General features: G+C 50.7%; 1 protein-coding gene across 5 annotated transcripts; it reads right to left on the bottom strand.

Annotated features, from left to right (window-relative positions):
* Nucleotides 1–35: 35 nt before the first annotated feature.
* Nucleotides 36–27,861, bottom strand: Arap3 (ArfGAP with RhoGAP domain, ankyrin repeat and PH domain 3). 5 transcript variants are annotated; one of them, XM_052155426.1, is made up of 34 exons: nucleotides 27,567–27,861; nucleotides 27,054–27,317; nucleotides 24,888–25,425; nucleotides 24,522–24,583; nucleotides 24,311–24,422; nucleotides 19,680–19,874; nucleotides 19,470–19,539; nucleotides 19,121–19,241; nucleotides 18,847–19,031; nucleotides 18,647–18,753; nucleotides 18,102–18,301; nucleotides 17,920–18,005; nucleotides 17,598–17,780; nucleotides 17,256–17,391; nucleotides 16,521–16,637; nucleotides 15,947–16,094; nucleotides 15,748–15,850; nucleotides 12,986–13,205; nucleotides 12,270–12,333; nucleotides 11,898–12,061; nucleotides 9,656–9,868; nucleotides 8,941–9,046; nucleotides 7,916–8,063; nucleotides 7,561–7,629; nucleotides 6,233–6,307; nucleotides 6,034–6,148; nucleotides 3,506–3,634; nucleotides 3,292–3,425; nucleotides 2,982–3,064; nucleotides 2,852–2,887; nucleotides 2,159–2,222; nucleotides 1,910–2,047; nucleotides 1,647–1,685; nucleotides 36–1,210 (listed from the first exon to the last, which is right to left on the bottom strand). In XM_052155426.1, exons 3-34 carry the CDS (start codon nucleotides 25,406–25,408, stop codon nucleotides 731–733), a joined length of 4,623 nt encoding a protein of 1,540 aa, XP_052011386.1. In that variant the 5' UTR covers nucleotides 25,409–25,425; nucleotides 27,054–27,317; nucleotides 27,567–27,861; the 3' UTR covers nucleotides 36–730. The 5 variants fall into 5 exon arrangements, with proteins under 5 accessions (XP_052011386.1, XP_052011388.1, XP_052011389.1 ...); XM_052155428.1 differs by having other exon boundaries at nucleotides 19,680–19,871; XM_052155429.1 differs by lacking the exon at nucleotides 1,647–1,685.
* Between the last annotated feature and the right edge of the window lie 28 nt (nucleotides 27,862–27,889).

The following is a 27,889-nucleotide window of genomic DNA, read 5'->3' as shown; positions in this document are numbered from 1 at the left end:
TCCAAAGTTTATTAATAGTGACCCATTCCTTCTCCACTCCCCCTGGCCCCAGCTCCCAACCCCAATCAGCCACCCCACTCTAGGGCCTCAAGGCAGTTCCAGCCCGCAGGAAGTGGAATGATATTGATTTGGATGTCATGCCCATGTCTAGCTTCTAATCCTTCACTTTCCTCTAATGCAGTAAAACCATTCTTAGGCCGCAAAGCTCTCACTGAACCCCTATATCAAATATATAAACCAGGAGCTGCCCTTATTGAGGGGAAAATATCAAGGCTTCTAGCTCAGAAACAGTTTGGCGTTCACCCCTCTCCTTATTTTTTTTAAAAAGATTTATTATATGTGAGTACACTGTAGCTGTCTTCAGACACTCCAGAAGAGGGCGTGTCAGATCTCATTACAGATGGTGGTGAGCCACCATGTGGTTGCTGGGATTTGAACTCAGGACCTTCGGAAGAGCAGTCAGTGCTCTTAACCGCTGAGCCACCTCTCCAGCCCCCCTCTCCTTATTTCAGTAACTTCATAGTACAGACAAATGGGCTGGGCCCAGAGAGGGGCCATGATCTTCCCTGAGACACAGTCTCCAGGGCTCAGTCCAGTGCTCCTTCCATGGTACCATACTGGATTCCAGAGTCATCCATCCAGGGCAGAAGACGCTCCCTGCAGTTGTCTGCCATGGTGAGAGCCTGGCTTCTCCTCTGGTTACCTACCTCCTCAACTACTGGCCCTGGGGTCATGTGAGGGGCTGGCTGGAGGGTGGACTGGAAGCGCAGGGTGGTTGAGTGGGTATGCTGGGTGTCTGTGTTGGAAGGCTGGTGGGGCTGGGGGTTTGGGGGCTGGGGGGCTGGGAAGGACTTTGTGGACACGTGGCAGGCTCTCCTTTCCTCAGGATGAGGTTGTTGAGCTCCTGGAGCAGCTGTTCCTCTAGGGATCCTCGTGCCTGAGGACTGCTTTTGGAAGGGGGGCCCTGAGGAGGGTCAGGTATCCTCTCCTCGTGGCCCAACATGCTTGCTTTGGAGAGGGGGTTTTGATCAAAGGACCTCTGGCTGATAAGGGGTGTGTCTGACTTGGTCGACCACTCCCACGTGGAAGAGAAGGTTGAGTCCTTGGTGAGCTCAGGGAAGGCCCCGACCTCCTCATATACTGGCTCTTCATATACAGGCTCCTCCAGCTCATCTTGCTCCTCCACAGACCCCTGCGGTGACTTCATTGGCTGGATGGAAACGGAACAGCAGAGGGTGGGCACAGTGTCAGTTACTGTGTTATTAATCCTTGGTCGTGTTCTTCCTTGAGTCAGACACTACACAATGCCTGACATATATGATGTCACAACAACCTGCACCAGCAGGTCACGCTGCAGAGGGGCTAAGCTTCCCTGGAGCACAGAGTAAGGAACTGGTAGCTGGTGAGCCTTGAACTCCGATCGATCTGGCTCCTGAATGCGTTCGCTTAACCCCTTTTCTTCTATTTCTCCGATTTGTAATTACTTTCTCCTTTCCTCCTCATATCCCTCCTCACTGTCCTTCTCTGCCACAGACTCATGCATTGATGGCCCGCATCAGAACAGACATGGAGCACACCAGGGTGTGGGCAGCACGGAACACACACAAGGCTGGCAGACACACAGCCAGAGCAAGCACAATACTCACAAAGAACATGGATAAGGTCCTCCGGTTGTGTAGTCGCCGCTGGACCCGGGTAGAGTGGGTATGAGGGGAGGGAGAGACAAAGACAAAGTGAGACCCGGCAACAGGAGGTGCTGGCGGGAAGTGAGGGCACGGAGACTGTGGACAAGAGGGTCGCGGTGAGGGGGTGGGGCATCTGGCATACAGGCACACTGTTTTCCTCCTGCAATAGGCAAGGATGAGGACAGGGAGCAAACGCTTAAGACGTGCTGGGAGTAGGGTCTCACCAGGGTCTGATTGGCAGAGAGTAGGGTGGCTCCACTGTCATCCCCTCGGATGGGCAGCAAGGGCATAGTGCCAAACTTCTGACGAGCAAGATGAGAGGAGGAGCGACGACGTAAGGCCACCGACTGCTGGTCATCGTGCTGCGGGAGACAGTGAGCTATTGGCACTGGTGGGCCTGGGTGGCACTGGGGGGTGTGGCTGGACCCCAGAGGCACCAGAAGCCCAGCCTTCAGCCTCTCCCTTCTCCTCACCTGGGCTTTAAGGATGCTTGTGGTCCAGTCCCACATCTCCTCCTCATCCGCGCAGGACAGACAGCTGTGGGTGAACAGAGTGATTCAGAAAACTGAAGGAGTCCTAGCAGCAAGCACGGAGGGAAGAGGAGACCGTAGAGGAAGAGGACAGGGCAGAGCTAGGGAGAGAGCTCAGTCAGTACGACGTGCTTGCCATACAAGCACAGGGACCGGAGTTGGATCCTCCATGCCTGTGTCAGAAAAGGGACACTAGAGAGATGGCTAGTGTCCATCTTAGAGTGGTTAAGAGCACTGGCTGCTCTTCCAGAGGACCTGGGTTCAACTCCCATCACCCACATGGTGGCTCCTAACCATCTATAATTCCAGGTTCGGGCAATCTGATGCCTCTGTGGGCACCAGGCCTTACACATGGTACACAGATATTAAGTTCAGGCAAAAACAACTCATATACATGATTTTTTTTTTTAATTGAAAAAGAGAAAATCTGAAGCTGGCATGGTGGCTAGGGCCTGTTTTCCCAGTGCTGAGGAGGTGGAGACAGGCAGCTCTTTGAGACTTACCAGCCAGACAACCTAACACACACACACACACACACACACACACGGACGTGCAAATGCATGCACACACGCATGGTCAGATGGCTGGACAGACGAGGAGCAGGGTACAGGCAGAGAAGAAGCTACAGGTACTCACAGGTGCATCTTTTCCAATATCAAAGTGAAACCCCACCTGAAAGGTAAAGGGGACCGGCAGTTAGGGTGACTAAAATCCAGAGAGGGGACAGCAGGAAAGCCCTGGGTCAGGACCAGGGAGGAAAACTCACAGTGTTGGAGGCTTTAACTTCTTGCGGATTCCCAGGTAGACCTTCGCACCTTCCAGAGACCACTCCCGTTCTGGCTTAGAGCTCTGAGAACAAGAGCAGAGGCGGTAAGATTGAGATATACAAGAAGACCACAGTTAGGAAAATCAGGAAAGCACTTGTGTACTGGGTATGATGTACACAGAATAAGAAAAGTCAGCATCGGGGAAGCAATGAGATGGGTGGGCTGTGGGGTCAGGGGTTGGTACAGTTATTGCTCCTGATGCCCGACTGGCCGCCCAGCATCCCCCCCCTCTTAGCCACAGTGCATCACCTTTTTCTCCTTGAGCAGCAGCAGGTATCGGCCACGCACCAAAAAGAACCTCTCCTGGAAACGGCTTCCCAGCAAGCGAGGTGGCTCCTCACGACACCGTAGCAGTCCCACCCGTGGGCTCTCACGCCGGACTCCTGGACACAGAAGAACAATGCTGGGTGGGGGCTCTCATGGGAGGGGCCTAGGGAAGGCTGGGCTGAGGGAGGAGGCTCACCTGTGAAGAGGCAGCCAGCGTGTGCCATAGAGACTTTTCTCAGAAGCAGAGAGGCTGAGCAGGGCTCTGGAAGCTGGCACCACTGCAGGGCCTGCTCTAGAACCCTTTCTTTGGGGTGCAGTGGCCTCTCTGAAGGGAAATGTTGAGGCAGGTAATAATTACAAAAGACCAGCCAAAGCCTGGAGGCCCTGACTCACCTCCCACTAGTTCATTTGTTCATTCATACACCCTTGCTAACAGCAGCCCTGATGCTATGCCAGGTACCATGCTGTCTCTGGGATACAGTGGTAAGAATGATCCCTAGGCCTCCTACAGCCTGATGAAGCAGCCAACAGAAGACAATCAGTTCAGCAAAGCAGCAAAACAGAGACCGATAATAACTTAAATTAAAGATATGTGTTTATAAGTGTGTGTGTGTGTGTGTGTGTGTGTGTGTGTGTCTGTGATTACAGTTTATAAGAGTATGTGTGTCTGTGTTTGTGTGGTGTTTCCTGAAAGCTAAACTTACAGGCAATTTGTGAATGAGTGTGTGGTGTGTGTGTGTGTGTGTGAGTGATGGTTTTCCTGGTAGCTAGAATTACAGGCAGTTTGTAAGCCACCCAGTATGGAAACTTGAACCAATTTCTAGTCCTCTGCAAGACAGTTCAGTAGGCATTCTCAACCACTGGGTCATTTCTCTAGCCTCCAATAATCACTTTGAAATAAAATAATATTTAAGACACACATGTAGAAACAAAGGTACAAAAAGAAAAGCAGGCGAGCTAGTGAGGTAGGCTGACCAGGCAAGGCCTGTTAGAAGCTGCATTTGTAGATGAGGCTCATCAATCTGTTTGAAAGATTAGGCAGACCAAACTCTACCTAAGATCACAGATGATCTTTTTTGTTGAATTTTTTTTTATTTGGTTTTGGGAATGTTTCTTTGTTTTGAGACAAGGTCTCATTGTAGCTCTGGTTGGCCTGAAACTCTATATAGAGCAGGTTGTCCTCCAATCGCCTCTGCCTCCCTCCTGCAGGGATTACAGGTGTGCACCACCATCGCTCCAGGTAGGATCTTAGAGGATGAAAAACATAAGAACAGATGCCAGGAGTCAAGAAATTGTTCTCGGGGGATCTAAACAGCAAGTGTGGCTGGACTGAGGGTGGATGCAACTTAGTGGTGCAGGCTTGCCTTTCGTTCTCAACACCTGTGTTCAGTCCTTGGCATGGTGGAGAGAGGGCACACTGCTCTAGCAGAGACAGGTCAGAGAACGGCTGATGTGAGATGATGCCTGAAGGACAGGCAACAGCCACAGTCAAGGTTACACAGGCCATGCTTTGAGCTTCATTCTGTATCGATTAGGAACCCATCAGGTTTTTTTGTTTGTTTGGGGTTTTGGTTTTGGTTTTGTTGTTGTTGTTATTGTTTTTGGTTTTTGGGATTTGGGGTTTTTTTTGAGACAGAGTTTCTCTGTATAGCCCTGGCTGTCCTGGAACTCACTCTGTAGACCAGACTGGCCTTGAACTCAGAAATCTGCCTGCCTCTGCCTCCCAAGTGCTGGGATTAAACGTGTGTGCCACCACCGACTGGCCCATCAGAAGTTTTTAACCATAGCAATGGTGTGATCTGGTTTATGCTTGAAATGTTCCTTTGGCTGCTCTTCCAAAACTAGATTGTAGAGAGGCAAGACCCTGTCAAGCTGTCCCCTGTGTAGAACCATGCACTTCAGTGGTTTGTATTGGGAAGTAGAAAGATAATGGTGACCATGAGTAGGATGGAAAAACAACAGTGATGGAGAAGACTGATAGACATGAGGGTTATCAATACACTAATTAATGCGGGCTATCAATATGACTAATTAATTGGTGGGCTGAGTATGAAAATGAGGAGCAGTGAGCATAGGCTTTCTGGACTTAACTGAGTGAACCATGGTGCTATTTGCTGGAAAAGAAAAGCCAGAAAATAGTCTGGGCTTTATATTGGAGGAGGGGCCTAGGAAGAAAGGAAATGTCAGTCTCACTTGAAATGTCTGTGAGAAAAGGAAGTGTCAAGTAGGCAATGGATATGTAAGTCTAGAGTGCAGAGGAGAGACCTGAACCAGAGATAAACATTTGGGCAGTCAGCTAGGCATGCTAATGTATACCTGTTGTCCCTGCTCTTGGGGGAAAGAAGCAGGAGGATTTCCTTAAGTTCAAGCCCAGCCTGACCTACATAGTGAGTTTCCAGCCCACTGGAATTAACTTGGATGTCACTTAGGAATTTAAATAAATGGGGAAGAATGAAGGTAGAAAAGAAGAAAGGGCCCAGGATTGAGTCCTAGCCCTTCTAACACTTCAGTCATGGTAAAAAGAGGAAAGGAGGCGCCTTCAAGCTGGGGGAAACCTTTGCTGAAGCCAAGAGAAGAGAATTAAGAAAACGAATTCATCCACAGTGTGAACACCTTCTTGTGTGGATGAGTGGACTAGTAAAATATCCATTACATTTGGTAACAGAAGTGATGGATGACCTTGGTCATGTGTCCACGCACACAAATGTGTGTGAGCCTACTCACCAAGCTCTCCCTGTTCAAGAACTTCAAATGTCACCCACAGGTCTGTCCCTGATGCCGCCCCTCGCATCTCCAGCACCTGGTTAGTGAGCTCCTCAGCAGTCAGTGTTGGGGATACCTAACATAGAGACAAGAGGACCCACACTCGTTAGGGCCTTGCTCCTGCCCGCCCCACTTCCACCCCGGGTCCCTTAACACTGACCTTTAGGGTGACACAATTGTCTGGGAGCTGCTGTTCTATATAAACCTCCATGATGAGGTCTCCAGCCTGGGACAACTGAGGGCAGATAAAGGAGGCCAGGGAAATTACAAAAATACCAAGATGAAGGAATGCCTCCTAGTACCTCCTCCAACCAAGAGCTCCTTCACTACCAACATGGCTTGGGCCTTGGAAAGAACTCCAAGAAGAAGGGCACTGCATGTTTAGCTACATATGGTGCCACCTCAGACAGTGCAGTACAGCAGCCTCAAGAAGAGGTTTGCAGTCAAGACTCTCCAGGTCGCTTCTCTACCACTTCTACTGTGACCTACTATGAATAAGTAACTCAATTCTTTATTTGGAAAAAAAAATGAGACTACCAACTTTCTAGAGTTGTGTGGTGCTAAAATGAGATGAGAGGTGCTTGTAACATAGGAAGGATGTCCTTAGCAGTACTTGCTATTGTATTTTACACAATACTCTTCCTGCCCCACCCCATATCCCCCAAGGTCTCAGACCAGCCTTGAACTTTGAGACAGGGTTTCATATAGACCCAGTCTGGCCCAGCTTGTAATGTAGCTGAAGACAACCTTACATTTTTAAAAAATTATTTTTTTTTTTTGTTTTTTACGTGCGTTGATGTTTTGCCTGTGTGTGTAGCTGGAACTGGAGTCCTGAAGAGTTGTGAGCTGCCATGGGAGTGCTGGGAATTGAACTCAGATTCGCAGGAAGAGCAGCCAGTGCTCTTAACCCCGAGCCACTTTTCTAACCCTGACCTTAAACTTTTGATCTTCCTGCTTTTGTCCTCTAAGTGCTGAGATTACAAGCATGTGCCACCGCCATGTCAGGTTTTTGTGTGGCTCTGGGGAATCCAGCTAAGGGCTTTATGCATGCTAGCCAAGCACTTTATCTGAGCTCCATTTCCATCCTTGGCCTCCAGAGCTCTATGTGACTGAACAGCCCAGGCACTAGGATTACAGGCACAGACTACCTACCACACCTGGCTTTCCTGAGACCTTCTATACTTAGAACTGGGGCGCTGGGCGTGTATCTCGGTGATGGATGCTTGCCTAGGCTGTGTGAGGCCCTGGGTTTAATACTCCGTATCACCGAGAAAGGGGTGTACTGAAGAACTCCCTCAAGGGAATAAATGGATCAAGAACACTACCCCCAAACACTTCCCTCCTCGGGGCGCCCCTGTCCACCAAAGAGCCAAGGGTCAGTGTGCAGGAAGACAGGCTGAAAGGAAGCTTCCCTTAGTGGACAGAAGATGCATCTCCTACGGTGCTGTCCCTCCGGCCCCACACAGCAGTCTAACATCAGGGCAGTACCTGCACATCCTTCCAGGTGGTGATGAGACTGACCTCCAAGTCGATCTGAGCTGCCTGGTCCGTGTCAATCTGCAAAAGGACCGATCGATCGAAAGTATTTCCAGGGCTGGGGAAGGAAGGGAGCAGGGCAGCTGGCAGGGTCAAAGGGGAACTGGATAAAGGGCTGGAGGCCTGAAGAGCCAGGAATCAGTAACGAGGGGATGTTGGGGTTAAGGTTGTTGGAGAAGGAAGCCCAGAACTCTGGGAGGAAGTTACCAACATAGGCCTAGGTTAGGGCTTTGGGGATGAGGGTCTGGACTCTGAGTCTACAGGGGTGGGGCAGAGGGGTTGGATGGCAGGGTCGGGGAAGCCTTACATCAAAGACAGAGATGTAGCCGTCAATGAGCTCCTGCAGTATCCGAACCTCGTGCTCTCCCCGTCCATCTGTCTGGAACACGCTAGGAGCAAACAGTAGGGCCAGGTTCCGCGTGCACATCTGGTTTAGAGCCGCACACTTCTGCACCCTGCAGGGACAGAGTCCAGCTCATGATCACCACTTCACCAACACATCCATTAATTCTGAAGACCTTTACTGCACCTCTACTGTATGCCAAGTGCTAGGCGGAGTGTGGGGTCTACGTCAGTAGATTAGACAGTATTGGTCCCGAGGAGCTTTGGATATCTCAGACACAGCTAAGGTATGGCAACCATAGTTTTTATGTAAAGGATAGACAACAAATATTTTAGACCCTCGGGCCATATATTCTCTTATAACTTCACAGGTCAGCTGCTGTGCTGCAAAAGAAGCCATATGATGCAAATAAATGAAAGGGAGTGACTTTACACCTTACAGACTTTAGGAAACCCAGGCAAGGAACTGGATTTGGTAATGGTCCTGTATTTGGCAATCCTCTGTAATACTGTATAACCAATGCAACATAACCAAGATGCACTCCACATCATAAATCCCTTCTCCTAACAGACCAAATGTAGGTCTTCATCTTAATAATCTTTATTTCTTAGAACCAATTCTTTACTTGGCATAACTAATAAAAATAACAGTTACCTTGCTTTCTAATCATTTCCGAAGTTTATGACATGCCATGTGCTATACTAAGAATTTCACATGGATTGTTTCATTTTACCTTCCTACAACCTATCAAGTAAAAACCTCATTGCATCATCTTCCTTTTGAAAGTGAGCAGACCGCGGCTAAAGTCACATGGCAACAATGGGGGAGCCTAAGTCTACACAGTCCCCAAACCCTTTCTCTGAACCTTTAGCCACAACACCCTCACAGAACAGCCATTAGTGACATTAATTAATTCATGAAGGTGTGGCACTGGTTTGAAGTGATGAAGGCTCAGGAAAGGGTGGCTAAGAAGGCCTGACTATACTGACCGATACAGATGCCCAATGAGGGTGGCCAGCGTTCTGCGGTTGACCCGAGGCAGGCAGCTAATCACCTCTTTGTACTTCTCCAGGCGCTGATTCTTCTGAGGAAGCTCTAGGGACAGAGGGAGGAGAGTTGGCAGGGAGGAGAGTTGGTGGGGAACCAGGAAGAGAGGATGGGTGCAGAGGGGAGAGGTCACAGTGTGAGACACAAACCCAGAACGCATGGATCTCTTTCTGCCTTCTACCTCCTGTGAAGGTCAGTTTCTGTCAACTTGGCACAAAACTAGAGTCACCAGGGAAGAGAGAACCTGGACTGAGGAACTGTCTCCGTCATGTCTCCAAGGGGCATTGTCTTGATTGATGATTGATGTGGGAGGGGCCAAGTGCACTGTGGGTGGCACCTTCCATAGGCAGGTGTAAGGAAGAGTCAGCCGCACGGGGAGCAAGCTAGTAAGCAGTTCTCCACGGCTCCTGCTTGAGTTTCTGCCCTGGCTTCTCTCAGTGACAGACTGTGATGCGGAAGTGAATCCTCTCCTCTCCAGTTTGCTTTTGGTCATAACGTTCACCATACAATAGAAAGCTAACTGCGACATTCCCCACGCCAAGGTGTTGGGTGACCACCAGGATGGGGCATGTTGGGAAAGGGGCACCCTAGTTCCACGAGAGAACTTGGTGGATGCCGACGGGGGAAGAGGAGATCTCGGGTGAGTCTTGGACGTACCTGCAGCTTCTCTCCATCTAGGCAACAACCTAGCAGAGGTCACGGGGTCATCAAGCTCTCGAAAGAAGCGTTTGAGTGTGTCAGTAACATCTTCTACAAAGTGTTCCCGTGGTCTAAGCTTCACTGACCGGGCATCCCGCCTAAACTCAGCCAAGAGTCTCAGGCTGCGGGCCCGAGCACCTCCTTTTCGATATACACCTTCCAGCCGGAGCCCTGAAAACAGCCAATGGTCTCTGTTCAGCATGGAGTGAAGACAGTACCCCACCCAGCCAGCAGCCCCGTGAGGCCCCTCCCCATGTATGTGGCTGTTGACAACAGAATCTCAAGTTTCTTATATAAAGTGATGTATTTCTATATAACCCTATACATATCATCTCTGGATTACTTGTAATACTTAATACAATGTAAAGAATGAGAAAAAAAAGCATACACAGTCACTACAGTATTTTTCAATTTTTCTATCTTTAATTGGTTGAATATATAGATGTAAAAACTGCAGCTACAGAGGACCATGTGTACTTCTGGTGCCTCCACAGTAACTTGAGAACATATACAGAGTAAAGGAAAAAAATTAGTTTTTTCCCCATATGCATGCTCCTAGCTAAGGTAGCTAAGGTCTCAGGTTATAAATAAATACCTTTGGGGGGTATTTGTTTGTTTTCTGTTTTGGGGGGGGAACTAGGAATGAAAACCAGGGCCTCACACACCCTAGGCAGATCTTGGCCCTGAGTTGAGAGTCAATGAATCAATCATATATCTTAGATAAATTGCCTTTAGATGACAAAACATACCAAACAAGGGTCTTGTTGTTTGTGGTAGTTTTTTTTGGTTTTTTTTTTTCTATTGGATTAGTTGATTAAATATCTTGTGCCCAGAAGTTCAAGGGACTCTAATCCTGTCTCTCCTTTGGGAGAGACACTGAGTTTCTGTATTCAGCAATTAAGTGTTTGCAGTGGCTTTAGAGACCATAACTCCTGCAAATAACGAGAGCTGATGATGTTTGTCTTCTTAATCCCCATCTTCCCAGCAGTCTGTGAGCCTCACAGGATCTTCCTTGTTTACAGCCACCTCGACACCACCTTTGAGCGAGTGTGGTAATACAAAGACTTGGAGGGAAAGCTGTGTCCATCCTAGGGCCTTCTCTTAGGGCATCAGACCGAATTCCTTAAAGAAACGCTAGGGAAGCTTAAAAAAAAAAGGATCCAGAGACTGGTGACTGAGACATCATTGAATGAGGTCACCACCATGGCGGGGAGAATGTCATTAGCTGACTATCCATTGCCCGTGACTAGTAAAACACAACTCTTCCTATGGTCATAAAGTATCTTTTTTTTTTTTTTCAATATTGAAGATTAAGCCCAGGGCTTCTTACATTGCAGGTAAAAACCCTACCCATAATCAATACCTTTGTTTGGGGTTGTGGGGAGGTGAGACAGGATTTCTCTGTGTAGTTTTGCCTATCCTGGAACTCTCTCTCTGTAGACCAGGCTGCCTCCAAGGCTGGGATCAAAGGTGTGTGCCACTACCTCCTGGCCCTTTTTGTATTTTCTATTTTGAGATAAGGTCTCACTAAGTTGCTTATGCTGGCTTTGAACTGAGAATCCTTCTGCCTCGAATGACCAAGAAGCGGTGATTTCAGGCCCGTATCAGCAGGCCTCCTTGTTCTGTTTTGCTTTTGTTTGGTTCCTCGGTTGGTTTTGGTGCTGAGAATTGAACCCAGGACCTTTAACCTCCTTGATTTTCTGTGAGTTTTCTTTGTCAATATCCAGCCTCCTAAGAAGAGTTCATAGGTAATGTAGATTCACCGAGCCAGGCTGCAGGAATTCAGCAGGCTGCTTGCTGTCCCTGAGACTTTAGTCCTAGACACTCTCTCACATATAGTCATTCTATTCAGACCTTTAGGGATCTTGCCTCATAGGCGCCTCCTCCCAGCCCACCACATGGTTGAATCCTCACATATCTTGTGGTCCTCTCACCTGGTATGCCAGTGTCACTTCTAAGCAGGGACAGCCTACCAGGCCCTGTACACCTTGTTTTACTGTCACATTAGATTAGAAAATAAAGATCATTTGGCTCCATTTTATAGTTGAGGGAACTAAGGCTCAGAGAGTCACGTGGTCATCTGGGATCATTTTTCAGACAATTCACACACACACACACACACACACACACACACACACACACCGCACCCTGGCTTCTCCAACGCCTCCTACTAGCTCAGTGTCACCCTGTGCCCACTCACCATGCTGAGTGACAAAACTGATGCAAGCGTCCACAATGATAGGGATGTCTCCCCGGCTCATCTGCTGCTCCTGCAGGCCTGTGCCACCCCCTCCAGCAGCACCTCCAATGGCCGTGTTCCACGCTGCAAAGTCTAGCCTGCCTTCCCCCTGCAAATACAGGGTCCTGAGACCGGAGAAGCCTGCGTTAGAGCCAGCTCCAGAGAACGGGACAGAAGCTGAGAAGCACATGGAGATGACTTCCCAGAGTTACCAGCAGGGGGCAGCAACACCAAGCCCAGATAGTTCCTAACCAAGGAAGCAACTTTGAGGAAGCAAGGCTTGAAGGGATGAGAGGAAGCTGGGTTCAAAGAGTCACAGGTTTAGAGCATTACCTTCCTGTCTCTACAAGGACCAAATGCTCCTTTTTGTCTGGAGTGTCAGCTGCAGAGACCACACCTGTAGAAGAATCCTTGAACATTACCATCAGCACCATCACAGTCAAGACTCTTAGGCAATTAAGGTAATATAGGCGCCCGCCAGCAAATAGCCTTACAGTGTTCCGCTAGTGACCTACACACACTCACATCCATGCTACACAGGACTGCTCAGAAGTTAGATGATTTGCCTTACACTGTTTGCTATAAAGCTGAGCTAAAACCCAGGTCTCTTGTTCCCAGAGTCCTAGAGCGTTATTTGAGCGTGTTCCTCTTTTAGAAGACAACAGTGAAGATGTTTAGCCCCTCCTCCTAGTCCCCAACCAGCAAATAACACTTTTTGAGTGTATACAAGTTGCTTCCTGCTGGGTTCTGTGATAAACATTTTTGTGTATTTCTTTATTTGAACCCCACTCCAGGCTTTGGAGGAAAGTCTTACTATTATCGTCCATTTTAAGATAAGGAATCAAAAGCGTAGAAACATTGAATAACTCCTCCAGTGGCATACAGCTAGGAACTGATGGAATCATTGTCTAAATCTAGGTAGTTTCACTTTATAACTTGTACTGAACTATTACATTCTCCTCTTTCCTATGAGAGTCCCCAAAATAAAAAAGGTCCAGTCTCGCACTCGCCCACGGCCACCCTTTAGCCCTGTCCACACCCCTACTCACTGATCTCCTGCAGACGCCGTAAATGCACCATGTCCTCGGGAGCAGGGGGACCAGGGCCGGGCGCTGGGCACAGGAAGAGGTGATCACCACGAAGGAGGCCAAACCCTGACAGCCAGAGACCAGGGGCCAGGCCTGCGTGGGAGGGGGACCGCAACCACAGACGACCCATCCGCAGCAACCCAGGACCCAGCAGCTGGTGGCAGCTGAGCGGGGAGAACCACTGTGGAAGCAGAAGGCGGACCGGGGTGAGAAGGGGAAGTGGGGGAAAGACAGGGGGTCGGGGGAGCAAATGAGAATGAGAGACCACAAGCTGGGCGGCTGTGGCGCACGCCTGTAATCCCAGCACTCTGGGAGGCAGAGGCAGGCAGATCTCTAAGTTCGAGGCCAGCCTGGTTTACCGAGTGAGTTCCAGGACAGCCAGGGCTAAACAGAGAAACCCTGTCTCAAAAACAACAACAACAACAAAAACAAAAACAACAACAACAACAACAAAAAAAAAACGAGAATGTGAAACCACAAAAGGAGAATAGAAGAAAGGGGGAAGAAAGGGGGGGACACGGGGGGGGGGGGGGAGAGACCGGGGGAAGAGTCCCAGAGATAGATGGGAGGGTATGAGGGGGAAGGGGAGATCGTGGAGAGGAACAGAAGGCACAAAGAAATTCATTCCATTTGCTTCAGCATACAGGAGACCCCTCTGTGGCTGCCCTGCTCCCTAAACAAGGTGGGGGAGAAAGAGGGAATACCCAGCATGCACTACTGAAGAATCTCCATGGCGGGCAATCCTCCCACAGGTCACTATGGAAACAGGAATGTTTTGTGGTCCCACTGTTTTGGGGTCCCAGTAAAAGCAATTCTGTTCTAGCTGCATGGGTTAAAAAAACAAGGGGTGCTTTTTTTGTTTTGTTTTGGTTTGTTTTGTTTTTAAGAGTTCTGATCTGTCACCAACACTTTCACTAAAAATAATAATAAAAAAATTAACTGCTAGAAAATGAAGATGAGCTGGGCGGCCGTGGTGGCGTACGCCTGTAATCCCAGCACTTGGGAGGCAGAGGCAGGCAGATTTCTGAGTTCGAGGCCAGCCTGGTCTACAGAGTGAGTTCCAGGACAGCCAGGGCTATACAGAGAAACTCTGGCTCAAAAAAAAAAAAAAACCCAAATCCACCCCCCCCAAAAAAAAAGAAAGAAAGAAAAAAGAAAAGAAAAAGAAAGAAAAGGAAAAAAAGAAAAAGAAAGAAAATGAAGATGAACACAGATGGGCGCTGGAGAGATAGACTCAATGTTCTAGAGTACTTGTTACTTTTGCAGAGAACCGAGGTTCAATTCCCAGCACCCACCTGGTGGCTCACAACCATCCTGTTCCAGGGGATCCAATACCCTTTTCTGACTTCTGTGGACACTATGCATGTACAGTGTATATGCATGTGTATGTACATACCTACATACCAACATACATCATGCATACATACACACACATACATGCATGCCAAACATTCATATATTTAAAATAAAATAAATGTAAAACCTCTTAAAAGACATATATGCCCTTAACTTGTATAATTACAGACAAATTAAATCATTCTGCCAAACTGCTATGAAAGATTCAAAATGCTTCCTCTCGAGTTCTGTCTGCATCCTATCATGGATTGGAACAAGTAATCAGGAGAGTGCAGCATGGTGAGCGGAGTGTCACCTGAGGCAGAGATGGCACCGGAAGCCAGAAAGTGGCTCCCAGTCTCTGGGCCTGAGAAGTGACCTGCAAGGTAGCAGCTTAGGGCAGCCTAGGCAGGGACGCCAGCCATAGGGTTAAGAATGAGCCGCAGGCTGCACACAACTTCTGAGAAGTTGTCAGGAGAGAAGGAAGGCGCACGGGGTGAAAAGTTGAAGGTGAACAGAACTTAGGGAAGAGCTGTTTTAGGGTGGGAGAGACTGTCGTCATCGGCAGCATCACCACCGCCATTATTTCAACGCCCACAGACAGAGGGCTTACTGTGTGTGGGCTTCAGATGTCACCTAATCCTCATCCCCAGGGGGGAGTCTTCACACCCACTCTGCAGACGTGGAAGAGCTCCCAGGGCGAAGTTGTAGGACTCAGATCTCAGGATGTCTGGCTCCGAGCCTAAACTTTTTACTTTCAGGAAAGGAGGCGAAGGCTCAGAGATTGATTTGTCGTGGTATAGAGAAGGTATGGTCTATGAACGTGGCCATGGCTGGTGGCGATGGCACATGCCTGGTAACCCAGTGCTCGAGAGGCAGAAGCAGGGAGGAATGCTTAAAGTCTGAGGCCAGGCTGGTCTACACAGCAAGCCCATGTTAGCCAGGGCTACATAGCAACACCCTGCTTCATGAAAGGACAAAAAACAAAAGGTGTGTGTGTGGGGGGGGCGTAGCTTTTGCCTGTTGGAGTTAAGAGCACTAGCTGTTCTTCCAGAAGACCCAGGTTCAAATCCCAGCATTCACATGACATGGCAGCTCACAGTTGTCTGTAACTCTAATGCCAGGCTCTCTGACACTGTCTCACAGACAAATGTGCAAGCAAATCATCAATGCACATAAAATAAAAATGAATTTTAAAAGTCTGGGGGAAAAAAAGGCTTCCAAAGGTTGTTGTGAAAACTAAATGAGATATTGAGTGGGCCTTTCTTAAAACACAGGGCTTGGCACAGAATAAGTCGTCAGTCAACTCTGCCTGGTAGCGGTCTAGAACGTGTTGGGATGAGACAGAGGCAGACATCATGAGCTGCTGGAAGGTCTCGCCTTCTCACCTTGCCCACTGCACTGATCCAGGCCTCTAGACTGTCTGCCCCATCCGTGGCAAAATGCTGGATTCTTCCCCCAGTGAGGATGAGTTCAAAGGAAAAGGGGAACCTGCGGAGAAGACCAGGTCAGGAGGACAGCAGGGGACAATGAGGGGGCAGCCAGGCTGGTGCTAGCAACAGCAGGGGTGGAGGAGAGGAGCGTCACCTGTCGAGGTCACCTGGGTCAGCAGGTGGGGGGCTTACACCCAGACATACAACATCCTGGGGCTGGAGAAGGCTGAGGGGTTCGGGGCTGCTCTCTGATGCAAACATTTCCAGGGCAGCTCCCAGCACACACCACAGGCGGGGAGGAGCTGAGGGAAGAGAGATGGAGGAGCTGTCATCTTCCCCAATGTCACCATTGTCTCCATCCCCACAGACTCACTTCACGTCAAGCCTCCTCCCTGTGGCTGATGATAGTACACAACCTTCACGGCAACTCTACCAAGTGCGTTTGTATTTAGGGGGGCTCTGCAGATGGGAAAACTGAGGCTTGCCATCTGCACAGCATGAGGAAGGAGCAGAGAGGATACTTGACCCAGAAGTTCTGACGTCAGAGTGGAGTTTCTTACCTGTCATCTAGGGCTGTGACCTGTCCCAGTCGCTCTCCCACCGCCAGCATCCCAGCCCACTGCAGGGCGCTTTCCTATGCCAGCTCTGCCCTCCTGTCTCTTGGCAGCACATTCACACCCAACCTACTCTCTGCCCCTGTCCCCTCCCATCCCCTGGCTCCTGCTCACCATCCCGGCCCCTGCGAAGGGGTGGGGCTCCAGCCTTGCTGCTGATGGCTCCACAGTATAGGAAACCTCTGTAAGTGGCAGGCACCACCACCTCGTTGTATACTCCAGGAGAGGAGTCTGCGAGGGGAAGAAATGATGAGGTGAGGACCGTGTATGGATGGCATGACTCCCTTTGGAAAATGCATCCAATAGGACCAGACCATGGGGTCTACCTCCACCCACAGCAAGGAATGCAGCCCAATGGGGGTGAGTCCCTGACCACCCAAATTGGAAGAGGGACATAGAAAAGCCACGTGTCTGCCTACTTCCTGCCCCCCCCGCCCCCCCCACCAGCCACCCAAACAGCCAGGCAGCTCTAATTGAACACTTCAGAGCATGGCCATCTGTTAAGTGTCTTGGCCTATCTGGCCCGACAAATGGAAGCCAACATCATTAAACCAACCATTCATTTGAGCAATATGAATGTCCCCAGGATGATGAGACCGGTCCTGCAGGTTGATGCTGTCAGAATGGTAAGGTCCTAACACCTGGGCACATCCTGACTATTACAGGCAGTGACCTCAGGCCCTCATCAGTCACCCTTTGACCTCAGGAAGGGTGAGGGGTTGGGATACTGACAAGCCTGCCATTGCAATAGATATGGCAATGGGGTAGTGGTGCCCTTTTGAAAGAAATAAGTCGCAGGTTGAGGCTGAGATCTTCTAGGGAGAGAGAGGAGTTACTTGGGAGGATGACCTGAAGGTAGAAGGCTAAGCAAGCTGCCATTGAGGGCTGAAGGCGACAAGGCTTCCTCTCCCTCAGAGGCTTCAACACAGAGGAGCTGGGCCATGTTCTTTAGCAGGTTGGGTCCCGCCATAGCTGCACACAGTGCCTGTCGGGAAGGAAGGGTCTCTGTCAGCCTCATACACAATCCAAGAGCTCCTCCAGGAACAGTCTTTTATTACCAAATGCAGGCTTTGATCACCCATGTCTAGGCATTCCAATACAGACTGCACCCCCACCCCTACTGCACCCCCATCCTCACCCCCACCCCCACCCCTACCTCTACTCCCACGAACACCAACCTGTCTGTCCTACCTGTAGAAGCTGGCTGTGATCTGGATGCTGAGGGTGGGGCTTCCGGTAGAGACCCAGTTTATACTTCCGGGAGATGAACTCTCCCCGAGGGCCAGGGGCTGAATCTGGATGCAGCCCTTCACCTGGGGGCAGTGCCCCTGCCCAGAAGCAATTGGCGCGATCATTTCCCAGGACGATGAACAGCTATAGGACGATAAGAGGCAAAGATGACCGACCAGGGCCCAAGGGTCTCCAAACAGCCTAGTCCCCGAGCTGGACCCAGAGCCAGCTTTTGGATCCTCCCTGTCTATTTCTTCCCCTCCTCTTTCCCCAGATTCCTCACCTGCACAATCTCATTACTCCAGACGCTCGTGTCCAGCTTCAGGCTCTGCACCTTGGAGATCCCAGAGCCCAGGGCCCGGTGCTGACCTGTTAGAACAGGAAAGCCACATGGCAGAGTCCTGCCCCAAGTGCCCCAGCTCCAGGACCTCCCATGCCTATTTGTGCCTGAGGCCCGCCTCTCACCTGCACACTGCTTGCAGATGACCACTCCCAGGTTGACAGCGGCCCAATCCGGCCGGGAGGCCCTGCAGTCTGCACAGTGCCGGTTTGCCGGGTTTGACCAGACCTTCTCAGCCACCTCGTAGTCAGACAGGGTCTCGGTTACTGCTTCTTGCAGAGCGGCCGCCCAGCTCTGTCGAGCCCCCCCAGACTCGGCTGTGAAGCTGAGGGGTGGACAGCCAGTCCGTAGGCATGGATCTCCCCACAAATTCTATCCCAATGGCCATTCCGACCGTAGCTAAGAAAAGGCCCTTCTGAGCCAAGTTTTATTATTATTACTATTAATACTACTACTATTATTATTAATTATTATCAGGGTCCCATCTATCTCAGGTTGGCCTCAAACTCGATATATGGTTGAGGATTACTTTAAACCTCTGATCCTCTGGCTCTGAGTGTCACCACCTCCTCATTTATCCCCATTGATATCCGTGGCCTCCAGGCCGCGGCACCTTTGTGATCTCCCTGGAAAGCACCCTACCCTTGCCTTCCACCAGGCCAGGCCCCACCTGAAGCAGCGATGGGGTGTGAGCAGATCGAAGCTTCGGCTCTTGGTCTCCCGGACGCTGCAGCCTTGCAGCTCAATGAAGCAGATCCCAATGCCCAGTGAGAAGGCCTAGCAGAGGCGGGGCCACACAACAGGGTGAGATTCCAGACCGAACCGGACCGGACCAGACGGGCCCATTAGCCCCGGCCCAGCCCTCTTTACCTGCTCACTCTTGTACAGTGCCAGCTCTCCAGGGATCAAGGCAGCAAACACCTTGGCCTTGTGTCCGCGCAACTCTAACATGCCCGTGCGGAGGGGGCGTGGTGGGTGAGGAGGTCGGGGGTGGCCCAGGAGGCGCTGCTCCTTCAGGCAGGATTGCAGTGTGGAGCACCACAGGTCACGCTGAGCTGGTTCGGAGGACTGGTCAGCAGGATGTATGCTAACCTAGCCTCCCCCCACCCCCACCCCCACCCTAACCCAGGGAGTCAACCCTCACCCTCACTCTCGGTGCGGAACACAAATACTCTCTGGCCGGTTATGACCTGGAATTTGTTGTCCTTGCTGCTTCGGGTCATCTCGATGGCAGTCAGAGGGATCACACCTTTGGGGAAGGGGTCCTGGAAAGAAAACCCAGTGACCCATGGGGACAGGGACTGAGCTAGGTGCACTGAACTTTCATGACGTCAGCATTCAGTCCACATGGTTACAGCTGCTGAGCCAGCTACCTCAGATGCTGGCATCGGGCAGCTGCGGCCATCCTTCTACCAGGGGCTTCCAATCCTTCTAGTGCGCATCCTCCCCATCTTTCTCTCTCTGGTATCCCTGTAGCAGCTTCAGTCCCCTACCTTGTCACTGCCAAAGTACATCAGACTCCTTCCGTTGAACTGTACAAAGCGTCTCTGGAACACATAGTTGCTGAAGAAGGAAGAGACGGAGATCAGATGGGTGCTTGGGAATGTCTGCTGTGGACGATCGATCACAAGGCCCAGAACCTGTCCCCTGCCCCCATCCCTTTTCCCTTCCCTACCCTTCCCTGCCTCTCTCAGCAGCCCTACCCCTGAGGCGAGAGCTTGTCCAGCCAGCCACTAAGCAGAGGCACAGGACGGTCTGCTGTGGAGGAGAAACTGGCATAGGGCGAAATGAGGTCATCACTGGTCTCTGCATCCTGGGTGGGTAGCGAAAGAATGGGGTCCCCAGGTAGCTCGAGGCTGGCATAACCAGCATCCTCCCGTGTCTCCAGATCCTGTCTGCTGAGCATTACAGGGGGCAAGAGGAAGAACACAAGTCAAACCAACAATCTCTCAACACTCTCAGTAAGTTTCCTACCCCTGCCCTTGGTACCTATAACATATCTGACACATTGGAGGTTTGCCTTGTAAATAAACGGGGTAGAGAAACTGGCAACCCAAAAGGTCGAAGGTCGCCACAACACTTCCTCCTGAGTGTGCTTGGAGATTTTACTGGGAAAAAAAAAATCAGTCTCTCTCCTCTGAAGTGAGAAAGATGGGCAAGTGCCTTCCTGCCATGGTTGTTCATATTCATCAGCATGCATTACTGTCGTTCTCCAAAATGTTCTTAGCTTTCTCTCTCTGAATTAGTTTCCATCAGTTCTTACCGGTGTGAAGCGAACTGCCCAACTGGTCACCTGATCAATCTTGTCCTCCCTCCCACAGTTCATTCTCTCAAACCCACCAGGGCTTTTTGAAAAATGCAAATGAGGTCATTGCATTCCTCTACAGGAAACCACTCAACAAAGCTGTAGTCACAGTTAGGAGAACCTCTGGTTTCTATGCATGGGCTGTGAGCTACGGCCAGGTACCTGTAGTTTTAAAAGTTCCCAGGTTATAGCAGCTCAAGTTGAGAATCACTTTTCTACCTTGTTTGTTTCTTATTGCACTGAGAAATTGAAGCAATCAGACAAGAACCCCACAGACTCACAGCGCCAGATCAATCCAGTTTCACACACATACTCTGCCTGCCTCCTGTGACTGTAATAAACACCTGTCTAAAGCCAGACTTTCTTCTGTGTATCGGATCCCACAACTCTCACCTACACAGAGGCATCACTGCGGATTTTCTCACTTTCCCCTCCATACACCTCTCCACCAAATTGTTCTTACACACAGACACAGACAACATTCCACAGAACAACTGTTTGCTTCACCTCTACTGCTACCATTAACTGTCATTCCAAACCTTGATTCTGTTCCTTCTGATACTTTTTACTCTTTTTTAGAGACAGGGTTTCTTTGTGTAGCCTTGACTATCCTAGAACTAACTCTGTAGACCAGGCTGGCCTCAAACTCACAGACATCCAACTGTCTTTGCCTCCTGAGTGCTAGGATTAAAGTTGCATGGTTTCTCTCTATCCCTTTTTGTTTGTTTGTTTGTTTGTTTGTTTGCAGTGGGGTTTTTTGTTGTTTTTGTTGTTTTGTTTCTTTGGTTTTTCTAGACACAGTTTCTCTGAGTAGTCCTCGCTGTCCTGGAGCTTTGCTCTGTACACCGGGCTGGCCTCAACCTCACAGAGATCTGCCTGTCTCTGCCTCTAGGGTGCTGGAATTTAAGGTGTATGCCACCACCTAATGCCACCACCTAATGCCGCCACCTAATGCTACCACCTATTTTTTTTTTAATGCACGGATCAGACTCTCATCCCTTCCACTCCCAGCAGAGTCCCCTGCAAGCCCCATGATTCCAGACGCCAGTTCTCAGTCCCAGCTTCCTGCTCAGCCACAGGACGCAGAGGACTCCCCCTCCTCCTATGCCCTTGGCTTCAATGACATCATCTTCTCCTCGCTCTCCTTCTCCTTCTCTGGCTATTTTGGGTCAGTCTATTTAATGATTCTTCCTCTTCCCCAAACCTCTGGATGTAGGAAGGCACAGAGGCTCTGGACTGGGTCCTCCCTCTTCTCCCCTCCCCTCCCCTCCCTCTAAATGCTAACAGTTTCCATATTGAAATCTCTGGCTCACATAGCCCATTCAAACGCTAGGCAGACGTACGTGGTCAGCAGTCTTATTTATTATTGCCTTTGGATGTACATGAAATCTGAAACATCTCAGATTTCATATGTGAAGCAGATTTCCTGGCCAATCTCCTCCCTTCTGTTTGATGCACAGCCTTCCTGGCTCAGATCACAACGCCATAAACCCTTAGGTGCTCACAACCACGCTATGCAGTAGAAATCAACAAGGTTTGCCTACGTAATTTAGCAACATTTTTAAAAAATAAATATTGAGGTCGGAGTGATCAGTCATCTCTACTTCTACCATTAACTGTCATTCCAAATCGTGACTGTAGATTTGGTCTAGAGCACTGGCCGCTCTTGCAGAGGACCAAGGTTTGATCCCCGGCACCCACATGGTGGCTCACAACCATCCACAGCCCCAGTTTCGGGGGACCCAACACCCTCTTCTGGCCATTGTTAGCAATGGGCATGCAAGTGCCACACCAGTGTTCATGTAGCCAAGCACAGGTGTACATGCAGCCAAAACATCCATTACACATAAAATAATTTTTATATGTTTTAAAAATAATTAATCTTGGTAGTCCATATTTTATATAAGTCAAAATATAATATTTTAGTATGTAATCACTGTAAAAAAAAATCCCTAAAATAGAGGCTGGCTCAGGGGATAAAGTACTTGCTACATGAACAGAACAACATGAGTTTGGCTCCCCAGTGCCCATGAAAAGCCGGGCACCGTGCGGGATGTCTGTAGGCCGGCAATGGGAAGCAAAGGTAGGTTGTTCCCCAGGGCTCAATGGCTGCTCAGTGTAGCCAAATTGTTAAGTCTGGGTTTAGAGAGAGATCGATTTCAAAAAGAACAGGATGACAACTGTGTCATCTATCCACACATGCATGCATGGGCTCCTGTGGCAAACATATGTCACATATACATACATCCCACATGCATGCAAAAAGACTAAGGGAATTCTTTCTTTCTGTATATGTTGTTTCTCTAGCGTGGGTTTTTCTTTTCTTTCTTTTTCAGTGAGTTCTGGCAGACGCTTGCTTTATATGTCCAGCGCCTCTCGAAGCAGGCCAGCATGTCTCACGGGCTCGGCTGTCATGTGTGGTTTAGTGGTTAGCACTCGGGAGAGCAGAGGCTCATATGCTGAAGCCCTCAAAGTTACTGTCAGCCTGCTACTTTGCTCTCAGACAACAGAGCAACATGACACTTTACCCTCAAAAATGCAGCCGCTCCTCACCAACGCTGCCCCCATCACTGCACACCGCGACCCCTGCCGTAGATTGCCGCAGCAGCCTCACCACCTGTTCCACCACATTTTTTTTTTTGGTTGTTCTTGTTGTTCCCACGGCAGAGGGACCCTTTCACAATCAAGTCAGAACTCTCCAGTAGCTTCCCACGTCACTAAGTGGAACAGGACCCTCCCTCAGGTCCTACCCACAGCCCCTTTACCTCTACCCTCGGCCACGGCCCTTCCTTCCCACGGCACTTCATCTCCCCTGGCTGTCTTCTCAACCACCCCTCTGCCTGCACTGTCTCCAGAACTCTCCAAAGCCAACTACTCTTCAATTCAGGTCCTTAGACCTTTTGCCCAAGTGTTATCCTTGATGCCCCTTTCCTCCCTCTTCCTCCCCCTCCCCTCCCCTCCTTTCCCTTCCCCCTTCCTCTCCCTCCGCTGTATACTTATGTATCTGTCTGTGTGTGTGCTTTCTTGTGAGTTTAATGTCGGAAGCCTTCTTCGCTTGTTCCTCACCTTACTGCTTTAGCCAGGATCTCTTTCTGAACCCGGAGTCCATCGATTCGCCTAAAGTGACCAGCCCTAGAGCTCCGGGAATCGGCCTGCTCAGCCCTCTGGCCCTGAGGCTGCCTGGCTTCTGCTCGGCAGTCCTGGGGATCCGACTCAAGTCCTCTCGATTTACCCATTGAACTGTCTCCCCAGGCCTGGTTTTGTGTTGTGCTGTTTTTTTTTTTTTTAAAATGATCCAAAAACTTTCTGAAAAGTTACAGTCGTTTGTAATTCCTCTACCCCCAGCTCTCTAAACCTGTTCAACTACAATGCACAAACAGTAACTATTATGGGCTGGGGAGATGTCTCAGTGGTTAAGAGCATTGACTGCTCTTCCAGAGGTCCCGAGTTCAATTCCCAGCAACCACATGGAGGCTCACAACCATGTAATGAGATCCAATGCTCTCTTCTGGTGTGTCTGGAGATAGTGAACACACACACACACACACACACACACACTAAATCTTAAAAAAAAAAAAAAACTAACTATTACTGTGTGGTGGCACAGGCCTTTAGTCCCTGCACTTGGGAGGCTCTCCAAATTCAAGGCCAGTCAGGTCTACAGAGTGAGTTCCAGGACGGCCAGGGCTACCCAGAGAAACCCTGTCTTGAAAAATACCAACTTTGAGCATGTAACAGTGCTCCCTGTTTGCTAAATAGGAAGACATACTTTGGAATTTTAATTAGATATCTATTGCTTGTGTGCTTCTCCGGTGGTCTGTCCCCCCTGTTGATTCACTGGCTTCCTGGGAACAAAACTCAACAGTGGGACAGTTCTGTATGCTCTGTGTCTTGAGTGCCCGCTCACCACTGAGGGAATGAATACTCAATGTGTATTTGATGAGTAACTACAAACATGGCCACCACGACCAACTCAACTGCTCCTTAAGCTTCCTTTGTCTTTCCACTACTGTCCCTCCAAGTACTCACCTGTGTTCAGCCCTTTCCTGACAGACACCTCTGCCATCTCTCCTGTCAGGGGCTCCTGGGACCCCCACAGGCTGGACACCGTAGTAGAGGCAACCGGGATCCATGATGCGCACTGTCAGGGTGAGGGGAGGGGTGTTGGAAAGAAAGAGGGGATTAAGTGCAAGTATCTGAGATGCAGATGGTGACAATTCCTCTCCAGGAACCCATCTACCTGTGCCTGTTGTGGGCCTGAAGGCAGAGCTTGGGACAGTCGCCTGAGAACTCTCTGGAGTCCTGAAGGGAAATTCTGTTGGTTATTAAGAGAGAAGGAGTCGGGCGGTGGTGGGGCACACCTTTAATCCTGGCACTTAGGAGGCAGAGGCAGGTGGATTTCTGAGTTCGAGGCCAGCCTGGTCTACCAAGTGAGTTCTAGGACAGCCAGGGCTACACAGAGAAACCCTGTCTCAAAGAGAGAGAGAAGAGAGAGAGAGAGAGAGAGAGAGAGAGAGAGAGAGAGAGAGAGAGAAGGATACCCCTCTTGCCCAGTTGATCTCTTCCTCTCCTCAGGATCAGATCCCTAGGTAGAAAACCAACTCACACGTCCTGAGCTGCCTGGGCCCGGCCTCTTAAGTCCAGGCCGAAGTAGATGGCATTAGGCATCATCTCCATGGTACTCAGGACTGAAGGCTGTTCGGAGGAAGAAGGAAGGAGAGGAGAGGACCTCTGCGTGCACTCTGAGTTCCTGGATACTTCTGGATCCCAGAAGATTGGGCTCAGTCCAGGTCTCTGGGCAGTGGCAGGGTTGCTGAGCCCAAACACTGTCCTGGGCTTAGGCACAGGCTTGGGGGGTTGGGCATCAGGGGCTGGGCTGGGAGTTGGCTCCATGGTACTGTCCAGCCGAGAATCCAGGAAACCCTCAGCAGAGCCTGCCTGCAACAGGCGCAAGATGCGTTTCCGGTGTCCAGTAGCACTGATACCCAAATGCCTCAGCTCCTCGTGGCCCAGACGTTGGGCTGCACCAGCTGTAGCTAGGCCATGCCGTCGGAAAGTGTCTGCATACTGCTCCAGATGCACCGCAGCCAACCACACAGCGATGTCCAGGTCCTGAGGGGCAGCCATGGGCTCTCAGGCCATTGCTGGGGGGAGGTTGAGGGTGAAGGGGGGGCTCAGGCTGAGATTCCCCACTCTCTACCACAAAGCCTGAGGCTTGGACAGGGGTACCAGCCTCCAGATCTCTTTCAAAGAAGCATGCCCAAAGATTGCGATCTGGGGACAGAGCCGGGCCAGACCATAAGACCAGACTCTCTCCTGACAGGGATTGAGGAAACGGAGGCCCATGATCACAGCAAGCTATGCTAGTGTTGGTCCCAAGTGCCTGCCTCTGAGCTCTGGCCCTGTGCACACAGCTGAGTGAGCGTAGAGCAAGATGTTGGAATGCTACAGGGCAGGGCAGGGTGAGGAGATGGAGAAGCAGGGGCCACTGAGGTGACCAGCTGCAGCTGCAGAGTGAGACAGAAGAGGGGCAGGCCAGAGAGGGAGGAGAAATAGACTCCATCCACTCACTGGTTTCCAGAGCGGAGGTTCAGGGTGGACATCCTAATCCTGGTCATTCCCAGTCCCTCCTCCCCTTCCACCTATTGTCTACCCTCAGACTTCCTTCCTGTCCCTTTAGCCTGGCCACCCCCACATCCTGCCTGCTGTGGTTAGGCTGCCCAGAGGGCCCCAACTCGTCCCAATGTGTGGGATCCCGATCTGGTCAGAGGCCACCTAGGAAAGAGGGCTGGGTGGAGGATCTGGCCATGCAAATGAGCACCTGAAGGGGAGAGGCAGGTCAAGGTGTTCTTCGTTCCCTACATATATGCATGTGCACACACATGTGCACAGATGTGCACACAACACAAGCTCCCAGACTCAGATGCGTGAAGACATACACATAAACACACACTCAGCTGTGGGAAGACACACACGCCTACACGTAGAGACACACAAACTCTAGCACTGCATCGTGAACACACACACACACACATGCGCGCACACTTGCTTTATCCAAACCTTCCTTTTCGGAGCCTGCCTTTCTCCTACCCTTGTGATTAGGTCTCCATAGCCCTGCCCCACTGGGCCAGTCTACCTCTAACCCTGCTCCATACCCTGGGTCCATCTCAGATTCAGCTCTCCCAGAGTTTTCTGCTCTGTCCTGTCCTTGTCCCTACCTTCCACCTGCATCTGTCTAAATTCACCTTTGCCCCCACTCCATCGCCTCCCCACCCCGTATTTTCTCTGTATTATGAAATTTGTCAAGCCTCAGACTGCTAACCAAGTCTTAAGTTCTAACTGTGGCTCTGACCCTCCCCTCCCCTCCCCTCTGCGGTTGGGCTCCATTCCCTACTGTTGCATTCCTGTTGCTCTCCTACTAATTGTGTTCCATACCCAAGCTAGGCTGGGATGTTAAGCCTCTGGGCCCTGAGTCAGATTCTCCACTCTCTTGGTGACTCTGTCTGGGCTCAAGTACTGCCTAGGAGCCGGAGGTGCTTGCGGGATGGAGGTGGCGGGTGCGGAGCTGATCAAACAGGGCATTGGGCTTGGGGGAGGGCAAGTAGGGACGGGGCAGAGGCCCAGTAATCAAGAGGGGCGGGTTCGCCGCAAGGAGGAAGGAGAGGAGGGGTAGGGAGACGACACTGAGGGGCCCTGGGAATCCACGGAGGTCCCGGGAGGAGGTGTTGGGGTGGAGTCTGAGAAGCTGGGTCCGAGGGCTCGGGGTCCTCACCTCGCTGTGGCCTCCGTCAGCTTCAGGGTGCTGGCTGTGCTGTCCGAGGCTGAGGGGTCCGGCCGTACCAGCACCGCCTCCCCGCAGCCCTCCCCCTCACCCCCGACAGCCCGGCCCCGCCCCGACGGCTGGATAGCTCGCAGCTCCTTGTGCAAGCGCCCGCCTTCAGGTGGTTTGGGCCCCTTACCCAACCGCCTTTGCTTATCAGGGGCCTGTACTCTGTTTTCTTCCAGAACAAAAGGTTGGGACTCGACTCAGAAACGTCTGGGGAAGGGACCAAGATGGAGGGTCAGGTCAGATATAGGGGTAGAGAGAAGAACCGGAGGAAGAGCATGGCAGAGGATCTTTGCACCCGGTTCTGACAAGGGGGAGGTGGTGTGGGGCCTGAAGCCTTCCGAGCCCCTCTCCGGCACCCACTAGACTCAAGTACCCAGTCAAATGGAGATGAGAACAGAAAGGGCAAAGACTCTCTGTGCTGAGACCCCTCCCCTCTGTGCCCCAGAGAAGGCTCACCCGCGTTTGTTGCCCCAAGCTCCCAGCCTAGGTTTCTTTTCTTGAGTCTTCCAAATCGAGTCTGCCTTTCTGGGGCAAGCACGGTGACCAAACATACTTGGACCCATTCATGCTTGGGAGAAGGCTCTGTTTTCGACTTTCCCACCTGACACGTGCTGGAGCCGGGTGGGCCGTGGGAAGGTGCCTCTCCCCCCTCCCGGTGGCATTTGCAAGAGCCCTGAAGCCTGTCCCCCACCTCCAGAGCCCTGGAGATACTTCCCCCTCAGAGCAGGGCCAGTCTTTAGTTCTGTGTGGTGTTGGAGGGTTGGGGGTGTGGGTGTGTA

Source organism: Apodemus sylvaticus, chromosome 13, assembly GCF_947179515.1.
Source record: "Apodemus sylvaticus chromosome 13, mApoSyl1.1, whole genome shotgun sequence".
Lineage (NCBI taxonomy): Eukaryota > Metazoa > Chordata > Mammalia > Rodentia > Muridae > Apodemus > Apodemus sylvaticus.
Note: the sequence above shows the minus strand (reverse complement) of the source record. Positions and strands in the feature narration are given on the sequence as shown.

Coding starts and splice junctions, on each gene's coding strand:
- Arap3 (XM_052155426.1), bottom strand. CDS start 25,408: ATGGCTGCCCCTCAGGACCTGGACATCGCTGTGTGGTTGGCTGCGGTG. Junction 9,869..11,897: donor CAGTTTTGTCACTCAGCATG/GTGAGTGGGCAC, acceptor GGCTGTTTTCAG/GGCTCCGGCTGGAAGGTGTA. Junction 2,048..2,158: donor CAAGCATCCTTAAAGCCCAG/GTGAGGAGAAGG, acceptor TGTCTCCCGCAG/CACGATGACCAGCAGTCGGT.